This window comes from Plasmodium chabaudi, assembly GCF_900002335.3.
Source record: "Plasmodium chabaudi chabaudi strain AS genome assembly, chromosome: 8".
Lineage (NCBI taxonomy): Eukaryota > Apicomplexa > Aconoidasida > Haemosporida > Plasmodiidae > Plasmodium > Plasmodium chabaudi.
Genome location: NC_030108.2, coordinates 21,692 through 41,416, shown reverse-complemented (window position 1 = coordinate 41,416; position 19,725 = coordinate 21,692). Strand labels below are relative to the sequence as shown.

At 24.4% G+C, this 19,725-nt stretch overlaps 5 protein-coding genes across 5 annotated transcripts; all 5 read left to right on the top strand.

Annotated features, from left to right (window-relative positions):
- Positions 1-2,667: 2,667 nt before the first annotated feature.
- On the top strand, positions 2,668-4,743 carry PCHAS_0800055 (CIR protein; the record flags this gene model as incomplete). Its single annotated transcript, XM_051320985.1, has 3 exons — positions 2,668-2,682; positions 2,825-4,372; positions 4,462-4,743. 3 exons carry the CDS (start codon positions 2,668-2,670, stop codon positions 4,741-4,743), a joined length of 1,845 nt encoding a protein of 614 aa, XP_051176945.1.
- Positions 4,744-6,515: 1,772 nt separating this feature from the next.
- PCHAS_0800051 (CIR protein) lies at positions 6,516-7,644 on the top strand (the record flags this gene model as incomplete). Its single annotated transcript, XM_051320984.1, has 3 exons — positions 6,516-6,518; positions 6,650-7,450; positions 7,552-7,644. 3 exons carry the CDS (start codon positions 6,516-6,518, stop codon positions 7,642-7,644), a joined length of 897 nt encoding a protein of 298 aa, XP_051176944.1.
- A 1,726-nt stretch (positions 7,645-9,370) lies between these two features.
- On the top strand, positions 9,371-9,758 carry PCHAS_0800045 (fam-c protein; the record flags this gene model as incomplete). The annotated part of the gene is made up of 2 exons (XM_051320983.1): positions 9,371-9,451; positions 9,552-9,758. 2 exons carry the CDS (start codon positions 9,371-9,373, stop codon positions 9,756-9,758), a joined length of 288 nt encoding a protein of 95 aa, XP_051176943.1.
- Positions 9,759-12,079: 2,321 nt separating this feature from the next.
- PCHAS_0800041 (haloacid dehalogenase-like hydrolase, putative) lies at positions 12,080-13,254 on the top strand (the record flags this gene model as incomplete). Its single annotated transcript, XM_016797568.2, has 2 exons — positions 12,080-12,151; positions 12,247-13,254. The coding sequence occupies 2 exons, from the start codon at positions 12,080-12,082 to the stop codon at positions 13,252-13,254; spliced, it is 1,080 nt and encodes a 359-aa protein (XP_016653507.2).
- Positions 13,255-16,233: 2,979 nt separating this feature from the next.
- PCHAS_0800035 (CIR protein) lies at positions 16,234-19,630 on the top strand (the record flags this gene model as incomplete). The annotated part of the gene is made up of 3 exons (XM_051320982.1): positions 16,234-16,248; positions 16,384-19,182; positions 19,286-19,630. 3 exons carry the CDS (start codon positions 16,234-16,236, stop codon positions 19,628-19,630), a joined length of 3,159 nt encoding a protein of 1,052 aa, XP_051176942.1.
- Positions 19,631-19,725: the final 95 nt, after the last annotated feature.

The window sequence follows — 19,725 nt, the reverse complement described above, 5'->3', positions numbered from 1 at the left end:
ATATATATAATATAAAATAAAAAAAATATATGCAAAAAAATAATGAAGCATAAAGCTTGTAAAATAAATCATGGAATTTCTATACAATTTTTTTTTTTTTTTTTTTAATTATAATTTTATCGATATCGAGATGTTTAAGAATTTATGGGTCAGTGTTATGTTCTGCGGGTTATTGTTTCGTTCACTAGATTCTTCGTTTTGAGTTCGGGTTCAAGGCATACAGTAATTTGATGTTTTATAATTTGATAATATTTTTGTTTGTAAATTCCGATTAAATATATGTACTATCTCCGTTTGTTTAATATTGTAATGAAGTCCAAATGTGCAACCAAAAAAGGTGCATAGCCACTAATATGAAAGGGGTATGTAGCATATATTTCCATAAAGTAAAACATATACAATCGATTACTAGTATCGCTTTAATATGATTAAAATAAGACGTCTATATTGCATATATTAGTATAGATAATGGCTATATATGAAGCCGTATTATGATACATTACAATTGTCTATTATATAAGACTGGTTAATCTGGGGTTATATTGAATCATGAATAGCACAATATGCTTCTTTATTTGGTGAGATACTTATATAGTAAAATTTATTATTTGTGTCATAATTATTTTAATTTAAATTGTATTTTGATAACCGAACGGTATAATAATCTTATGTATGAAGCTATAATATATTATCAAGTTCATTTGCAGCATTTATCTACATTATAATATAAATTCAGATTAACATATTACCAATATATAATAGGTAATCATAAATATAGGTTCATAAAATGCCGATCGAGAATCGACAATACAACGTTATCTATAAAAGGCATTTTATACATCTAACATTTTTAATAACACAATAAAAATTGAACTATATATACAATATTTTAAGTTTTATAATTTTGATGTATAAATAAATTATATTTTAAAATAGTTAAAAGATAAATATAAGTATATTAATAAATTTTCATATCATATTATGCTCTAATAATTATAAATAATATGATAATAGAACTATAATCATTATTACATACCTGTACATATAATATAATAAAATACATTATCAATAGCTAATATTTAAAATTGGTGTATTGTGAAAACTTTATATAATTAAATATTAATATTAATTTTATCGAAAAGGCAAATAATAATTAATTCACTTGGAACGAATAATATTTTTATTAGGTCATTTATATATACAAAATATAAATCCATAATTTAATTATATTTTTATTACGAAATAATATATATGTTCTAAAATGTTATACTTTAAAACAATGAAACAAGGAAAATTATTAACTCGTTTAAAGTATTTTTATTAAGCGCATTAAATACTCCGTTGTACTATACAGCGATATAACAGGAAGCAACAATGATAACAGTAAAGTATTAAATATGAAAAAATCATTAAACTCATTTGATTCGAATACGTTGACATATATTAATTATATATATTATTAAAACTGTGATAAAACTGAAAAGATGCAGAATATATAAAATAATTATTATAATTTATACTTAAGTATAATATTAACACCGCAAAGCCATATATTATTAACTCTATTAATAAATTTATAATTTGAATAAAATATAGCTTTCTATATTGAGCTAAATATTTTATTATAAAATATGTAGTATATAATATATTTAGGTTCTAAGTAGGAATATGCACTAGAATGGTATATCCACTTATATTTTTTATAAAAGTTTATTATTACCAATAAATAAAGAGAAAATTTTAAGTTATAAGCATGTAAAATTTAAGTAAATCAGATGGAAATGATTTTATTGAATTAATTTTTATAGCTTAAGGTTGGAATATGTATTTATTTATATATACTAATTTTAAAACACAATTCGGTGCCATATTATTTCAATTTGTAATTAGTTATATTAACTTTAATTGCACATTTGTGTTTTGTTTTAGAAAGATGCGCATATGAAGTGTAATATTATTTATTAGAAATTATATATTAGGAATATTTGAATACAAAGTTATTGCACATTCTAAATGGGGTATTCATTTATACTATTAATTAAAATATAAATACAAACAAAATATCATGTATTTAGGAAAATTAATAATAATAAGTTATTTTTTGCACATTATAATTTAAATAAGCAATTTGATTTACATTTATTAGAATGAATACTAAAAAATGTAATATTCATACGGAATAATAACTTATATCAATATATGATATCAACAATGAGATACGAATATATTTTTAGCAATTATGCTGATAATATATTTCTAATCCTTTATATATTTATAGTAATATATTATCTAAAATCGCTTTATTAAAAAAAAAGAAAACATATCATTTTTATATATGTTTACTTAAGGCCATTACAAGGCTACGGATAACTATTTAATGGGATAATTTCAAACTCTATTAAAAATAATGGCCTTAAATATATATATTTAATTTATATATAAGATAAAATGCGTTTAAATAAATTAAAACATAATGTGGTTTAGATAAATTGTCATAAAAAGTAACGTAATGCTCCTTTAGTAATGATATTATTATTACATATTAATTTAAATATTCAAAATAATCAGAATGTGCTAACTATATCATTTGTTTGGTTCAGTATATATATTTTAAATAAAAATAATATGATGTAAATATCAACAGATTAAAGATAGAATATCATTACAATGGCTAATGAAGCAGTAAGTATATATATTTTAAATAAAACTCCTGTCTTTATATTGTTTGAATGTTGCACTATTTACAAATTACTATTAAATTATATTTCAATAACATGTTTATTAGTATTTATTTTTATGTAAATTTTTAAAAATATTTTCTTAGTGTAAATTACTTCTCGAGATTGATGGATATTTTAAAAATGAAAATGTCGATGAGGAAGAATTTAAAAAAAACGATTCATTGGGATATAGATGCCCTTATGAAGATAGAAAACTTCGCCCTTGTGAAAACAATTATGAAAGAATTAACGCTTTGGGAGTATATTTATACCAAAAATTGGCTGTCATTGCTAATAAGTTAAACGGAGAAGGAAATAATGCTAACCGGCATATTGAAATTTTCATGATGTGGCTAAGCGATAAATTATATAAGTTAGAAAAAAACAAAACCAAAATATTGGAAGAATCTTATGAAAAAATTTTGAAGGATTATACAGGGAATTTTAAATATTGGAATGTTATAGATAGTAAAAGGGTTTATAAGAGAGCTAATGTTTGGTATATGAGTGAATTGTATAGCTTACTTAAATCCATATGCAGTATAGTTATTGAATATAACAAAAACAAGAGCAAGAAGAAAATCGAACAAATTTCCTCCGAATGTTACCAGAAATTTATGAATATTAATAAAGATATTAAAGATTGTTATTCATATTTTCATTTATTAAAATACTTAAAAAGTATATATGATGGTATTAGAAATGATGCTATTAAAGATGCCGATAGTAAAAAAGACGCTATTACAAAAAACTTAATTAGAAATAATGATATTAAAAAAGCTGTTAGCAAAGCCATGGGCTCCCAAAAAAATGATTCAAAGCAAATATTAGAACGTGTATTAAAGGATTTAACTATTTCTCTTAAAGATCTAACTACAACAGATTGGAATCAAAGGTTTTCGGATGATTCTGATAAAATAGTTGATTTTCATACTCAAAATTGTGTTGAATTATATTCTGAACTTGAGAAAAAGCTGAAAAAAGATACACCAAAAAACGAACCGACAGAACAATCCCAATCAGGAAGTAATAAATTAGAAACACAACAACAAGCAGAAGCACCAGTAGCACTACCACCACCACCAGAACCACAAAAACAAGATTCACCATCTCCACCACAACCTCCAGAAAAACCAGAAGATAATAAAGATAAAACACCATCAGTACCTGAAAAAGAATCATCTCAACCTCAATTACCAAAATCCTCCCAATCACAAGAACCAACGTTAGAAACTAACCAAGAAGGTTCAGATAAATCATCAAAAGACCCACCAAGTAATGAAAATATACCAGAACCTTCCCCTTCTTTGCCAGGAGGCGAAAAAAAAGAGCCAGAAAATACTCAAATGCCAACACCAGGTGGTCAAAGTAGTGATAAACCACAGGCACCACCCCCTACACAAGATAATGGCTCACCAGATAGTAATCAAATGAATCCTTCTGATCCATCCCCTAAGAAGCAATCTCAAACATCAGTCGATTCGAGCAGTAAAACGCCTAATCTAGGAATTATATCAAAAAGCCCTGGAATCAGTATCGAAAAAAAGGTACCACAATTATTAAAAATAAAAGACATATTCAAAGGATATAACCGGCCCGAAACTGCAATTGCAGTTATTTTAATACCTATTATTTCGTTAATTATTTATAAGGTAAATAAAAAGAAAATTATGAAGTATACAATTTTAAAAATATTTTCCCACTATAAAATATTATATATTTCTCCACATTTTTATGTTAGTATTTGTCTCGTGAACGGACAAAAAAATCGGAAAAAAAAAACATGAAAAAAGTTATAAATTTAGCTTATGGAAAAAGAAAGACACAAATAATTATAAAATCATGTGATAGGACCAAAGATCTAAAACCGGTTATAAATTCAGTTGACAGAAAAAAAGATTCATTATTAAATATACACAAACTTATGCAAGCCAATTCTATACCATTTATTAATTTATTTTTTTTGCTAATTTTTTTGTCTATAAAAGAAAATACGATTTTTTGGAATTATAAATTTAATTAGTAACTTTTATTTTGGAGTTAATATTTTATGAACCTTATTTTAAAACTCAATAAAGTATTAAAAATGATAAATAAGTAAATTTATTTATTATTATAGATAAATAAACTCATAAGTATAATTAAAAAATATATTTATATAATTATAATACGAAATTATATATTATAATCGGTATAAATATGATGTTGTTGGAATGGTTCATTCATTTTTCAATTATGATTTTATTATATACTTTTAAGAATAAAAGCATTACTAACATAATGAATTTCTAAAAAATATGTATTTTATAAAATTATTTATTATTTAAAAGATTAATAATGAAAATTAAAAAAATAGAAACAGTGACCCCCTAAATCTTTGCTATATGCTACATACAATTGTTCTCTATAAATCTTAAGTAATAAATTATATAAAAATATAATGGTATTTTTACAACAGGGATATATAAATATATGTTTTATTGAATTAACAAAAAATCAATGGCATATAACAGTGCATTGTAAGTGTACCAATGGTATATATTTTGTTAAAGATACAATTTAGGATATACGGTTTTATGTTATAATAAACTGAATAAATTAAAAAAAATTTAAAGACCAAATTAATGTTAAATGTCTTTTTTTATTCCACATTAGTATGTATTATATTATTAATGTTTGTAAATCATCATCTTTTTATCTAAAATAGTATTGTTTTATCATAGAATTAATAAATATAAAATTTTTAATAAATTATTTGAATGCATGCACATTGATAACTATAACAATAGAGTATATGAGATAAAATGGGAAATGCATAACATTTAGCGAATATTTATATATTAAGAGAGCAAATATATCATTTATTTTTCCTCTTAAAGTGCAATATAACAACTTAATTGCTCATAATTTTATATTATACATTAAAAATTGCATCAATACTTATTTATGTGTTATACATTTAATACTAAGAGAAAGGCATAATAAATACGGGTTCAGTGCTAATTGTCGTTTTAAACCGTAGAAAAGATGCTCAAAACATATTACAAAATAACCCAATAAGGTATATTTCTAAATTGATATGCATAAGAATAAAAATAAGGTTATTGTATTTAATAAAATGGGTTATAAATTCATCTACGTTCATTAAAAACAATATTGAAATTATGATATGCAATTAAAAAGGGAGCAGTTCAACTTATTTTGTAAATGATATAATTTTAGAAAAGAACTATATTATATATTATAAGAAATAAGTTATAAATATTTAACATATTTAAAAAAATGGATATTTATATACTTTTAAGGATTATAGTAATAGCCGAATTCTTAATTTTTTAGATTTATACGGTATTTAAGTTTTAGAAAAGGTTTTACTGAAAAGGGAGGTGCTATTGTTTTTTTATGTTCAAACGTCAATAAAAGAAAATGTGCTTTAAATTCATTATAAATGTATATTCATTTTTATAATAAAGTTATACAATGTGTTAGTAAGAATAACATTCTTGTATAAAATGCATCATATAAGTATGGAAAAATGTATAAGCAACCCTCTATTTAAGGTAATTTAGTTATTTATCATAAACAAGAATATACCGTTTATTTAGTAATAATATTATTTTGTTATTCTATATTAACTTAACTATTGAACACCTTATAACATATTTAACTACAGATAGTTGCTATATATAGGGTTAAAGTAATTGTCTTGCATATTATATGCAGTGCATATAAAAACAGAACGATTATACTCATTTTACAAATCAAGAATAAAATTTTACTATAATGGCTGAAAATATGGTATATACGCTTTTTAACAAAAATAATTCCTTCTACATTTTTTGGTATTGTATATAAATACCTTTAAACTTTATTTTAATAAAATTTTCAATAATATGCATATTTATTAATGTTTTTAAATGTTTTTTTAGTGTAGAAATTTCATCAGTGTATGGACGGATTTTCCCGATCAATTGGATAAAGGAGACTATAAATTTAATGATGATGGATATTGTGAAGCATTGTTCACTAACAAAAAATGTGATACTGATCTCAATAAAATTAATGCTGTATCTTTTTGGTTGTTTAATAAAAATTTTGGGGATCATTCTTCGCTTACGAAAAAAGCAAATAGTAATATCAATATTGTCCATTACATTATGATATGGTTAATTTATATGTTAAAACTAAAGAATGATACCAAAGTCGAAAATATAATGAATTTTTATAATAAATGCATAAATGTTGGTGATGAGTATATAAGGTCTATAGCTGATGCTGAAACTTATAATATATATAAGGATTTTATAAATAATAAACTATATTTGATGAGTACGGGCATTAAAGATATATCTAAATTTTATTGTGCATTTAAATCATTATGTAACATGTATAATGAATTTAATAATGATAATCCAAATTGCGCGACATGTTTAGTGAAAGCTAATGAATTTGTTAAAGCATATAATGAACTTAATAGCGTTTCTGATATTACTGAAGATGGTTTCTATTATCAAATATTGTCTGAATTATCAAATGATTATGGTAATTTTAAAAAGAAATGTGACAATGATCAATCTATCAAATTTCCAATCCTTTCGCCGATAAAAAAAGCACAAAGTTCTGCACTAAGTTATGATGTTGCATCATCAAGTTCGTCGATAGCAACCAAATTAATTCCAGTTTTATTGATATTTGGTGCAATACCAATTTTCTTGGGAGTTGCTTATAAGGTAAATAATAAGGAATTTATAAATATAATATAAAAAATTATTTTCATTAAATATATGCAAACTTTAACAAACAGCATATGCTTCTTAACATTTTATATTAGTATTCGTTATTTGGATTTGATAAACGACGTCATAAACAATATTTAAGAGAAAAAATAAAAAAAATAAAGAAGAAAATGAATCTTAGTATGTAATTCGAAAAGTAGTGATTATTACATGGGTACTAATAATGATTGGTGTGTTAAAAAAGTGTCTATTTGGAAATAAGACATTTTTGACCATAGTTATGGGGCCTATAAGAATATTTAAATAGTATAATCAATAAAATATAAAGTTATATATGCATATTTAATATATATTTTTTGTATGTTTTTATGTTGTGAATCAGGGTTGATGTTGTGTTTGTGGAACCCACATGTGGGTCGAGGTTAAGTGGTATATTGTATTTAATGGAGTATAATTTTTAATAATTTGATAACATTTATTAGTTTAAATAATTGATTTAAATATGAATAGGAAAAATTATAATAATTGCATTTCGTATTAATATAACTTAATGGTAAATGTGTTGAACTATGTATTTATTGTAAATTTGGGGTGGGGGTATTGGGACAATCGATCAAATATTGGAATCGATATAGAAAGATGAACCCAAAGTATTGATTTGATTCAATAAGATAACGTTGATTTAAATAATTTAATATTTATTATGAAAAACTAGAGGAAAAATGGAAAGAAAAAATATGAAAAAGTTTGTAAATTGAGTTGGTAAGAAAATGGAATTAATTAATATATGGAATGTTATGCAGGTCGATCTCGTTCATTTATTAATTTATTTTTTTTGTTTATTTTTTTTTATAAAAGAAAAGACATTATTTATATGATAAGTTTAACAAGTTTTGTTTCCGTGTTAAAAATATGTAGCTTCGCATTTAAACGACAATATAAAGTTCAAACAATAATAAATAAACCATATTGCATTTATTAGTATAAATAATTTGGGTTTTAATAAAAGGGAGCCATGTTAAGACCAATCCACATATTTTTATAAAAAAAATATAAAATATTATTAAATGATATTAAACATTTGAGAAGTATAACAAATAGGAACGCATTTAAATGTAAATAATAATTTTTAATAATTGTTTTTCATATGTTTGCATCTAATATTTCATTACAATAATTAATATATATTAATTTGCATGTAGACATACAAAATAAAAAATATGTGCTTATAAAGTACCAAACAGGTTATTAAATGAACCTTTAAATTATACTAAAGACATATTTTATAAAAATATGCAAAAAAATTATTTGGGGTTAAATCTGATGCATAAACTTATTTGTTTATAATTAAAATAATACATTTTGCACGAAAATTGCCTGTTATTTGAAAAAACAAACATAAATAAAAAAAATTTTGTAATTGTATGCTTATATCTCTGATAGTAGATGTTATTATATATTTATATGATGATATATGCATGTAAATTAGTGCATTATTTTATTTATATTTTAAATATTAAAAATGATTTGGATATATTAAATATAATGGTTCAAATAAGCAAAAAATATTCAGAAAAAATATATACATTTTATGCATTTAAAATAAAATATATTATTTATTTATTTGTTATTATTTATATTAAAATAAAAATAAGATATTAAATTTTGTTAACTTGCAATAGCAGGATCATAAATTTGTGGATGATTTAAAATAGAAGAAAATATAATTTTATTATAATATATTTCCATAGATATCATATAACTTGTTTATATAAATTAAAATTAAACAATTTGTAATATTAAATAGTAGCATTGTTGTTTTACAAAAATAATAAATAAAAAAACTGAAAAGGAATATAACCTATACATTATTTAAAGCATCTGCTTCGAAAAACAATTTTTATTAATAAAAAAATGAATAAAAGAATATTTAGTTTAGTTTGCATCGTCTTGTATTTCCTTTTGGCTGCAATAATAGATTGCTCGGAGCAGAAAGTAAGTTCCCAAAACAAAATATAAACAAATATATAGAAAATTATATAATATTGTGTATTTACATGCTGTGACGCATATATATTATTATATTTATTTATAGCGTGATCGATCTAAGGAATCTGGCTTAAGAAGTAGAATTATTCGCGCTATCAAACAAATAAAGAGAAGTAACAAAAAAAATGATATAGAATCTAAACATGAAATCCAATCAAATAATAACAATAATTACGATTGTGAAAGGCATCGTGGCATCTATGAAGATGAAGCACCATTCGGTAATTGTGATTGTTTTGGCTGTATGTGTTAATGATTAGGAATATGATAGGCTTCCTATTTCTATATTTATGTGTTAATATTTTAAGTTTATTGCTTATTATATAAATGTTAAAATAAGTACAAATTGTTTATTATAAATTGTTATAGAAGACTCATATATTTGCATACATGGAAAATATTTTGGCTTATTTACATTATTGTATATAATTTTGAAAATATTCCTAAAAATAATTAATAATTGAAATACGATTGATTCATTTGCTATAATCACAGTATTTGTTATTTTTATGCGTATTGTTTTATATTATATACGCATGTTTATATTTTATATGCATTTTTAATGTATATTCTGTCTTATAACTTATTTTTATATCCGTTTTATTATTTTATATAAAATATAGCTTTAAACACACAAATCTTGGATATGACACAGTGTATTTATTTATTAATATATTTTTTGTATTATTTTGTAAGCATCAACCTAGTATTTTTTCTCTTTTTCGTAATACTACATAGTAATAATTAACTTTATAAGTATCAGTTTGCAAACATTTAAGAACTCATTATGTAAAATATAAAAATTGTGTATCCTTTATAGAAGAATTAATATCTATTTTAAAAAATAAATAATATAATATTTGCACCCATAAATGCTTTTAATGAATAGAATAAAATTTATTACAACGGAAGATAAATAAATTCTATAGAAAGGGCAAAAAATTAATAAATAATAGGACATTAGCAGATGCAGACAATCAATTTTATTTAAATAATTTTTATGAATCAAATTTGAATCGTGTAAATGCTTGCAATGACGATGAATAAAATGTATTTAAAATTTTATAGATAAGCATGTAAAGGAGTGTAAGGTCAGCAACATGTTATTCAAATTAAAAGACATAAATATGGGAATGAAAATATTAATTCATAAGGTTGTGATGAAATCATCAAAAATTCCGAAAAAAAAAAATAAGTTAATGATGGGCTACCAGTGGAACAAACCCAATATAAGACAATAAAAAAGTATATACCTTTTTCGGTATGAAAATATAGGCAATTTAAACAATTGAAAGTGACACGGGTACTTTAAATATTGATTATGACCATTTTGAAAACGAATATAATGAATTCTTTGAAGAGATAATTATAAGGAATTAAAATACGATAAATTGATTAAAAAGGCACTAAATATCATATTTAAATGGGAAATATTTAACATAGCATTTATTTTGGAGGTGGTTGTATATGTGATATTGGAACACCATTTGTGATTTTAACTGAAATTGGTTTTAGTTTACAACTTATGAAATAGACACAAAATGAAAAATGAATTAACATAAGTTCATTATTATTATTTTTTAATCATTAAATATTACATTTTGTCAATAATTATAAAAATAAATATATTAATATTTTATGACCTCGGAATTATTGGATACTGTTTTATGGGTTTTATTTGAATTAATTTGCTCATATTTGATAGCATTTGTTGGATTATATATTTTTAAATAATATTATATAAACTTAGTATAATGCTTTATTTAATAATGAAAAGGCATATATTATATATAACAGGAAAATAAGGATTATATTAATGGTTGTAAATTTTATCTTAATTTATAGTTTTTTCCATTAAGATCAAATGATATTTAGTTATATAAATATATAATGTATTCATTTGTTCTAAATGATAACTATACAACATTAATTAAAAAATATAGGTGGTGTGCTTCTGCAAGTTAATTAGTTTCTTATCAATATATCGAAAATATGATATATAGAATTATACTATAAAATAAAAAATGATATTTTGAAAAGTGTTGTTAAAATACTTATAAATAATGGAAAGTCTAATTATATAAAAAAATCTGGTAAAATTCAATTAGGAAAAAGGAAATAATTCAAGTTACCAAAATAATTAGGCATCTACATGTTTATTATTATGCATGTATGCCGTTAATTTATTATATATTACAATTAAAAATAAATATATATTGTTGGATCGACAACATAAATTTTTTGGGAAAATAATTTTTTTTTTTGAATATATAATATATATTTTTTTTAAAATATTAATTAAAAAAATTATAATTAAAAAAATAATAATTAATTGCATTATTAAATATTTAGCGACACTTTTTATGAAAATTTCATATATTTATAAGCTTTATTACACATTAATATAAATAAACGATGCCATATAATATAATAAATCGACATAATTAATATCAAATATCATAGGTACAAATATAATTAAAAAAAACTAGTATGATATTTTATATATAAAAAGACAATTTTATTTATTTAAAAATTTTTTTATGGGATTAAAAAAAATAAATATATACTGGAAAGATGAATCCCAAATCAATACAAATAAGTTTATCTCTTCTTTTAATGTGCTTATGCGGATCATACAGTAACGAGGTAAAATATCGTATATTAAATTTATAATATGGTGATTTTTTACATTACAAAATAAAATTTAATTTTAAATATATTCAAAATTTGTGTATTTTTAGAAAAAAAATAATAATGGGTTTATTATTACAAAATCGAATCGATTTTTATCTGAACTCGAAAACGATGAAGCAAGAGCAGAAGTACATGAAGACCAACCAATTTATAAAGAGCAACCAGTTTATGAGGGGCAATCAAATTATAAAGTGCTCGTAAAAGATAAAAATGGGAATCCCGTCGATAAAAATGATTTAAAAAATGATATAAAAATTGTTTTTATCGATTTAGATGGAACATTATTAAATGATCGTTATAAAGCCTCCAAATTAAATATTGAAAGTTTAGTAAAGGCACAAAATAAAGGAATAAAAATAGTTTTTGCTACTGGTCGTTCAATGTTTTTAACTAATTCTATAATAGGAAAAGACGCTAAACAAAATAATTTAAGTTTAATTCCCGGAATATATATAAACGGCTGTATCGCTTATGGGCCTAATGGTGAAAGAATAATTGATAATTATATTGATGAAAAATTATTAATGGATATATTTAATTTTTCAAAGGAAAACAATTTACTTAGTTGTATGCATTGGTATGGGTTAGAAAAAAGAGATACGTATGAAATGAATGAATATACTGATGAAAATTTGAATCTTTTACCTATAATGCCTGATGCTATTGATGAAGAAACATTAAAAAGTACAAAAATATACCAAATTTTGATTAGATCAGATAAAAAAAACGTATCAAATGTAATAAAAATGTATCAAGACAAATTTTCGGGTCGAATTTCTGTAGCTAAAAAATTTCAAATATATGTAGAATTGCTTCATCATAATGCAAATAAATTTGAAGGTGTAAAAGCATTATGCAACCATTTCGATATAAGTTTGAATGATGCATTAGCTATTGGAGATGCTATCAACGATATAGAGATGTTACAAGGCGTAGGAACTTCAATAGCAGTACAGAATGCTCCTAGTAAAATAAAGGAATGCGCAAAATATATAGGTCCATCAAACAATGATGATGCGGTACATCATATACTACGAACATTTTGTGACATTTAAAATAAAAACTGAAAGAGATAAGAATACATATAAAATGCTATGAAATTAAAATAATAGTTATTAAATGGATTGGTGATTCATATTATTTCCATTATCCTCTCCATTATTATAGTATATATTACTATCAATACCGTTATTAAATTTTTTAATTAAATATTAATTTTGTTCTCCTTCTACATCTCTATGCAATAATATATGTTTATGTTGTGTTTTCACATTTTATTTCTTATTTATTATTTTTTTGTATTTTTTAGTAACCCTTATTGTAGAGATGCAATTTTCTACTATATATATTAAACATGACTCTAAATTTATATATAAATGTAAATTTTAAGAAATGAGAAATATTATGTTAAATTTATTTGGTTAGGGTTGTGGTTTTTCATTATTCGGTTAGACTTGTTACAAAATATAATAGGAAACAATTTAGGAAAATAGGACTGTATGCTTGTAGAAGAAAGACTCTTAATCTATTTATTATGTCATAATAGTAATAATTACAGTATGTATTTTTTCTTCCACATTTTATGTAAATGTAATTGCGTATATATTTATATAATTTTTTTATTATATTAACTTTTTAATACTTTGAGGATGCAAAAAAATATATTATCATTATTATAAAGTAAGGGTTCAGGTTTAAAGATGTATTTTGGGAAACTCGTATTTTGGGTCAGAGTTCTGTACTATGGGGTATTGTTTTGCTCTATGGAACTATGTTTTGGGTTATTATATTTTTATTAAATTGTTTATAATTTGATCATATTTATTTGTCTATAAATGTTGATTAAATATATGTACCATCTCTGTATGTTTAATCCCGAAATGAAATCCAAATATGCAGCCCCAAATGACCGTATCCATTAATATGAAAGGGCCCACATAGCATATATTTCCATAAAGTATAATATATATAGCTTTGATTATAATAAAATTCATTTTGAATATTCCTCTACATTACAATATATATTCAGATTACATATGTGTTTTAAACATTAATTAAGCATTTACAATATATAATAGGTAATCATAAATATCGATCGAGAATCGACAATACAACATTATCCATAAAAGATGTTTTATGCATCTAACATTTTAATAACACAATAAAAATTGAACTAAATATACAATATTTAAAATTTTATAATTTTGAGGCATAAATAAAATATATTTTAAAATAGTTAAAAAATAAAGTATTAATAAAATTTCATATCATATTATGCTCTAATAATTATAAATAATATGATAAATAGAACTATAATCATTATTACATGCCTATACATATAATATAATAAAATACATTATCAATAACTAATATTTAAAATTGTTGTATTGTGAAAACTTTATATAATTAAATATTAATATTAATTTTATCGAAAAGGCAAATAATAATTAATTCACTTGGAACGAATAATATTTTTATTAGCTCATTTATATATACAAACTTTAAAATAATTTAAATATATTGCCATTATGAAATAATACATATATTATAAATATTTGATTTAAAAAATATGAAACACGGAAATATTATCCATTGATTTAAAGTATTTTTATTAAGCACATTAAATACTCCGTTGTATTATACAGCGATATAACAGGAAGTAACAATGATAACAATAAAGCATTAAATATGAAAAAATCATTAAACTCACTTAATTCGAATACGTTGATATATATTAATTATATATATTATTAAAACTGTGATAAAAATGAAAAGATACAGAAGATAAAAAATAATTATTATAATTTATACTTAAGTATAATATTAACACCGCAAAGCCATATATTATTAACTCTCTTAATAAATTTATAATTTGAATAAAAATATAGCTTTCTATATTGAGCTAAATTTTTTATTATAAAATATGTAGTATATAATATGCTTAGGTTATAAGTAGCAATATGCACTAGAATGGTAAACCAGCATATATTGTTTCTAAAAGTTCATTATTACATCTAATCAAGAGTAATTGTTAAAATAATAAAAGCAAAAAATTTAAAGAAAGTTAAATGAGAGTAATTTATTGAATTAAATTTTATAGATTAAAATTGTAGTTTGTATTTATTTATATACCAAATAGTTAATAAGAATGATAATATATATTTACATATACTAATTTTAAAGCCAGTTTAGGTGCCATGTTATTTTAATTTGTAATTATTATGTTAATTTTAATTGCACATTTTGAATTTTAATTTTAGTAATATACACAAATATGAATTATAATATTATTTATTAAAATATATTTGTGTATTAGGAATATTTGCATATAAACAAATTTATTGCACATTCTAAATGGAATACTCATTTATGCTATTAATTAAAATATAAATACAAACTAAATATCATATATTTAGGAAAATTAATAAGTTATTTTTTGTATATCATAATTTAAATAAATAATTTGATTTATATTTATTAGAATTAACGCTAAAAAATGGAATACTTGTATGGAACAATAACTTATATCAACATATGGCATCAATAATGAGATACAAATATATTTTTAACAATTATAGTGATAATATATTTCTAATTCTTTATATATTTATAGTAATATATTCTCCGATATCGCTTTATTAAAGGAATATATAGAGCTATAATTATAAGGAGATATACTTGATTTAAATTATTACAAGGCTGTCAAATTATATAATTGTTTTATGCCTGCTACTATTAAAAATAGCGATTTTGTGTGGAAATTGTATTTTGCATCTAAGACAAAAAATGTTTTAAACAATTCAAAATTAAAGATAATTATGACAAAATAAAATGTAATATATCTTTAGTAATAATATTGAATTATTATTCTATATTTATTTAAATAACAAAAACAATAAGAATATGGTTAATTTACGATATTAATTATGCATATAAATTAAGTAATTGTATAACTTATTTGACACTATATATGGTTTACATAAAATATAATATGACGCTAATTAATCTACAAACTAAAACCCAACCCCATTATAATGGAGATAGAATCGGTAAATACACTTTTTTAAATAAAAATAATTTATTGTATTTCAGGTTTTACATGAGTTATTAATTATCATTAGCTTCATTTTAATAGATTTTTTAGTAATAGATATTTTATTAATTTTCTAAAAATGTTTTCTTAGTCTAACCTATTTCTTGAAGTTGATGAACTTTTTGATGGTAAATCTGTTGACGTGGGCCAATTTAACGCTAACCATCAAGTACCCGCTTATTGCCCTGAAAAAAAGGGACATAGAAGTTGTAATAATGATTATCAAAGGATCAACGCTATTGGCTCACATTTACATATGGAATTAGATGGTAAACATGACCGTATAAGTGGACAGGGGAGTGATAAAAGATTTATTGAATATTTAATTATGTGGTTAAGTCATATATTATATAAGAAATTAGAAAATAATAACATTACTTTAATTTCTGTTTATGATAATCATTTAAAGGATAATTTTGGAAATTATAGCTATTGGAACCTCTTAGGTAATAAATTGCACCTGAAGGATGGCAACATTGCGATTATGAATATATTTTATCTTTTATTTCAGCAAATTTGTGAAACAATTAAGAAATATCAAGCAAAAGACGCACACGCACATGAATACGTAAACAAGGTCGCTCAATGTTATATTATATACACTCAACTTTATAATTTTATTAAAAAGTGTGATCCGTATCTTGAATTATTGGATCATTTAAAAACACCATATAACAACTTTATAAATAGTGCAAAAAGTAAGCATGCCCACGAAGATGATATACTTAGTCAGCTTATAGAACTTCCATCGATAGGTAAAACAAAGTTTGAATCTAGCTTCGAAAGTGCAGGATGCAAAAAAGTGCATAAAAGGTTAGAAAAAAAAATTCCCAAAATTATAAAAATGGGACTTAAAATGTTAAAAGATGATGCAAAAAGAAAAACCCACAACACACCTAGTTCAGGAGAACCTCAAGATACAGAAGATGATAGCGACGGTGATGATGACGATGATGGCGATGATGGCGATGATGGCGATGATGACGATGACGACGATGATGATAGCTTGGGAAATAATGATGATACCACAGGAAATTCATTGGATCAAATACAAAATGCCCAACAAGGAACATCACCAACACCACCACCAGGACCACAACAACAACCTGCACAACCACAACAAATACAACAAGGACATCAAACACAAATACCAGTAGCACCACCACCACAACAGCCACTTGCACAGCCAACATCTGGACAACTAGCATCTCCAATACTTACAGCATCACCATCCGGTGCATCATCATCAACAGATACAACATCGTCGACGAGCGTATCAACATCAGCGAACACGGCAAATCCAAACACTATAACAACACCAATGACTACAATATCTGGAACAAGCATAACACCATCACCAGGTACACAAAGTGGAGCAATAAATACTCAAGATAATACGAAAACTGGACCAGATAATCTAAAAGGTTCAAAAGATAATGCACAAACGAAAACAAGCCAAGTGAGTGACTCATCACCGACTTCCCAACCAACAGGGCCGGGAAATCAAGGGACTAAATCAGGCACATCACCTGATGGAACGGATACACAAAAAAATCCAATTAGTAAATCAGGAGACACTGGAAGTAAAGGAGATCCAGCAAGCAATGCAATAAATCACCCTCAAAATCCAGGTACTAGCCAAGGAGGCTCTGGTGGTGGTGGATCAGGTAGTGGACCAGGTGGTGGGCCTGGAAGTTTAGGAGGAGGATCAGGCAGTGGTGCAACTGGTAAGTCTGGAACTCCAGGAGGTGGATCACGTGGGGGTGGAAGTGGTAATTCTGGAACTCCAGGAGGTGGAGCAGGAGGTGGATCAAGTGGTGGTGGAAGTGGTGGATCAGGTAGTGGAGCAGGTGCCGGGCCTAGAAGTTTAGGAGGTGTAAAAGGCAGTGGAGCAAGGGGTGGAGCAGGGGCTCCAGGTAGTGGAACAGGCGACGGAAAGGGTAGTGGGGGAGGAACTCCAGGTAGTGGGGCAAATGGTGGATCAAGTGATAGGCCAAAGGCACCAGGGGATCAGGCTGCAACACAATCATCAGGAACAACCAGTGGATATTGGTCAAACCTTTGGGGAACTAGTTTAAATCCCATGAAATATATTCCTAGCCCTTCCAGTATATATCAAGCTCAAAAGGACATTTTACTAAGTGCCACTAATCAAGTCAGCAGTGTATATAACAAAACTAAGAGCGTTGCGAAAGATGCTTATGATAGAACTGTGGACAATGTAAAAAATGTTTATGACAACACTGTGAACGCTGTAAAAGATACTTATAATAACACCGTGACCAGTATAACAAATACTTATAATAGCGCTACTAGTTATATTAGCAATGCTGTTAATAGTGTAACTAACCAATTGAATTCATTCGGTACTTCTCAATTAGGCAATAAACAATCTGGATCCAATAGTTCAGGGGGTGGGACAGATACATCTAATAACTCACAACAAAATCCGCAACAACCAGTACCGCCACCAGTAAATCCACCACCACTACCACCATCTATACCGACACATCAATCTTCACCACCATCACAAACTCCACAATCATCACAACTCCAGTCTAACCAAGGACAAGATTCACTACAAACTCCATTACCGTCGCAATCACAGCCTAGCCAAACGCAAGATTCATCACAAATCACAACTCAAAATGACGGACCTAGCACAATGCAGCAACCTGATCCAAACACTGGAGCAGGAATATCCCAAACGCCAACAAATTCTAGTACAGACCCACCAAGCACAGGAAATGGAAATAAAACACCGGGAATTGACATTAAAATGAATGAAAAACCATCAATATGGTGCATAGCACAAAATAAAAAATGTGACATACTAGGTATTGGTATTATACTTATTTCAACATCCATTGTTTTAGCAATTATGTATAAGGTAAATAATGTGCAACTATTAAATATATCATTTTTTAAATTTTTGTCACTTAATAATTACAAATATAAAAAATATGTTATATTTTTTACCGTTTTTATTTTAGTATTTATCATTTGGATCGGCAAAAAATTCGAAGAAAGAAAAAAACATGAAAAGAGTTATAAATTTGGTTGATAAGAAAAAATCAATAGAAAAGGGGATCAACTCACGTGATGGAAAACAGAAAACACATATAATTATAAATTCAAAACATAAAAAAAAAAATACAAAAATGATTATAAATTTAGGCGATGGAAAAAAGACAAAAATAATTGTAAATTCAGTTAATGAAAAAATGCCATCATTAAATATATACAAACTTATGCAGGCCGACCCTATGCCATTTATTAATTTATTTTTGTTGTGGATTTTTTTTATTTATAAAAGAAAACGAGACACAATAGAATGATAAATTTAATTAGCTTATTTTTGGAGTCGATTTTAAATATGTATGCATTTAAAGAATATTAAATAGTCAATTTGTCTATTAATATAATTAATTTT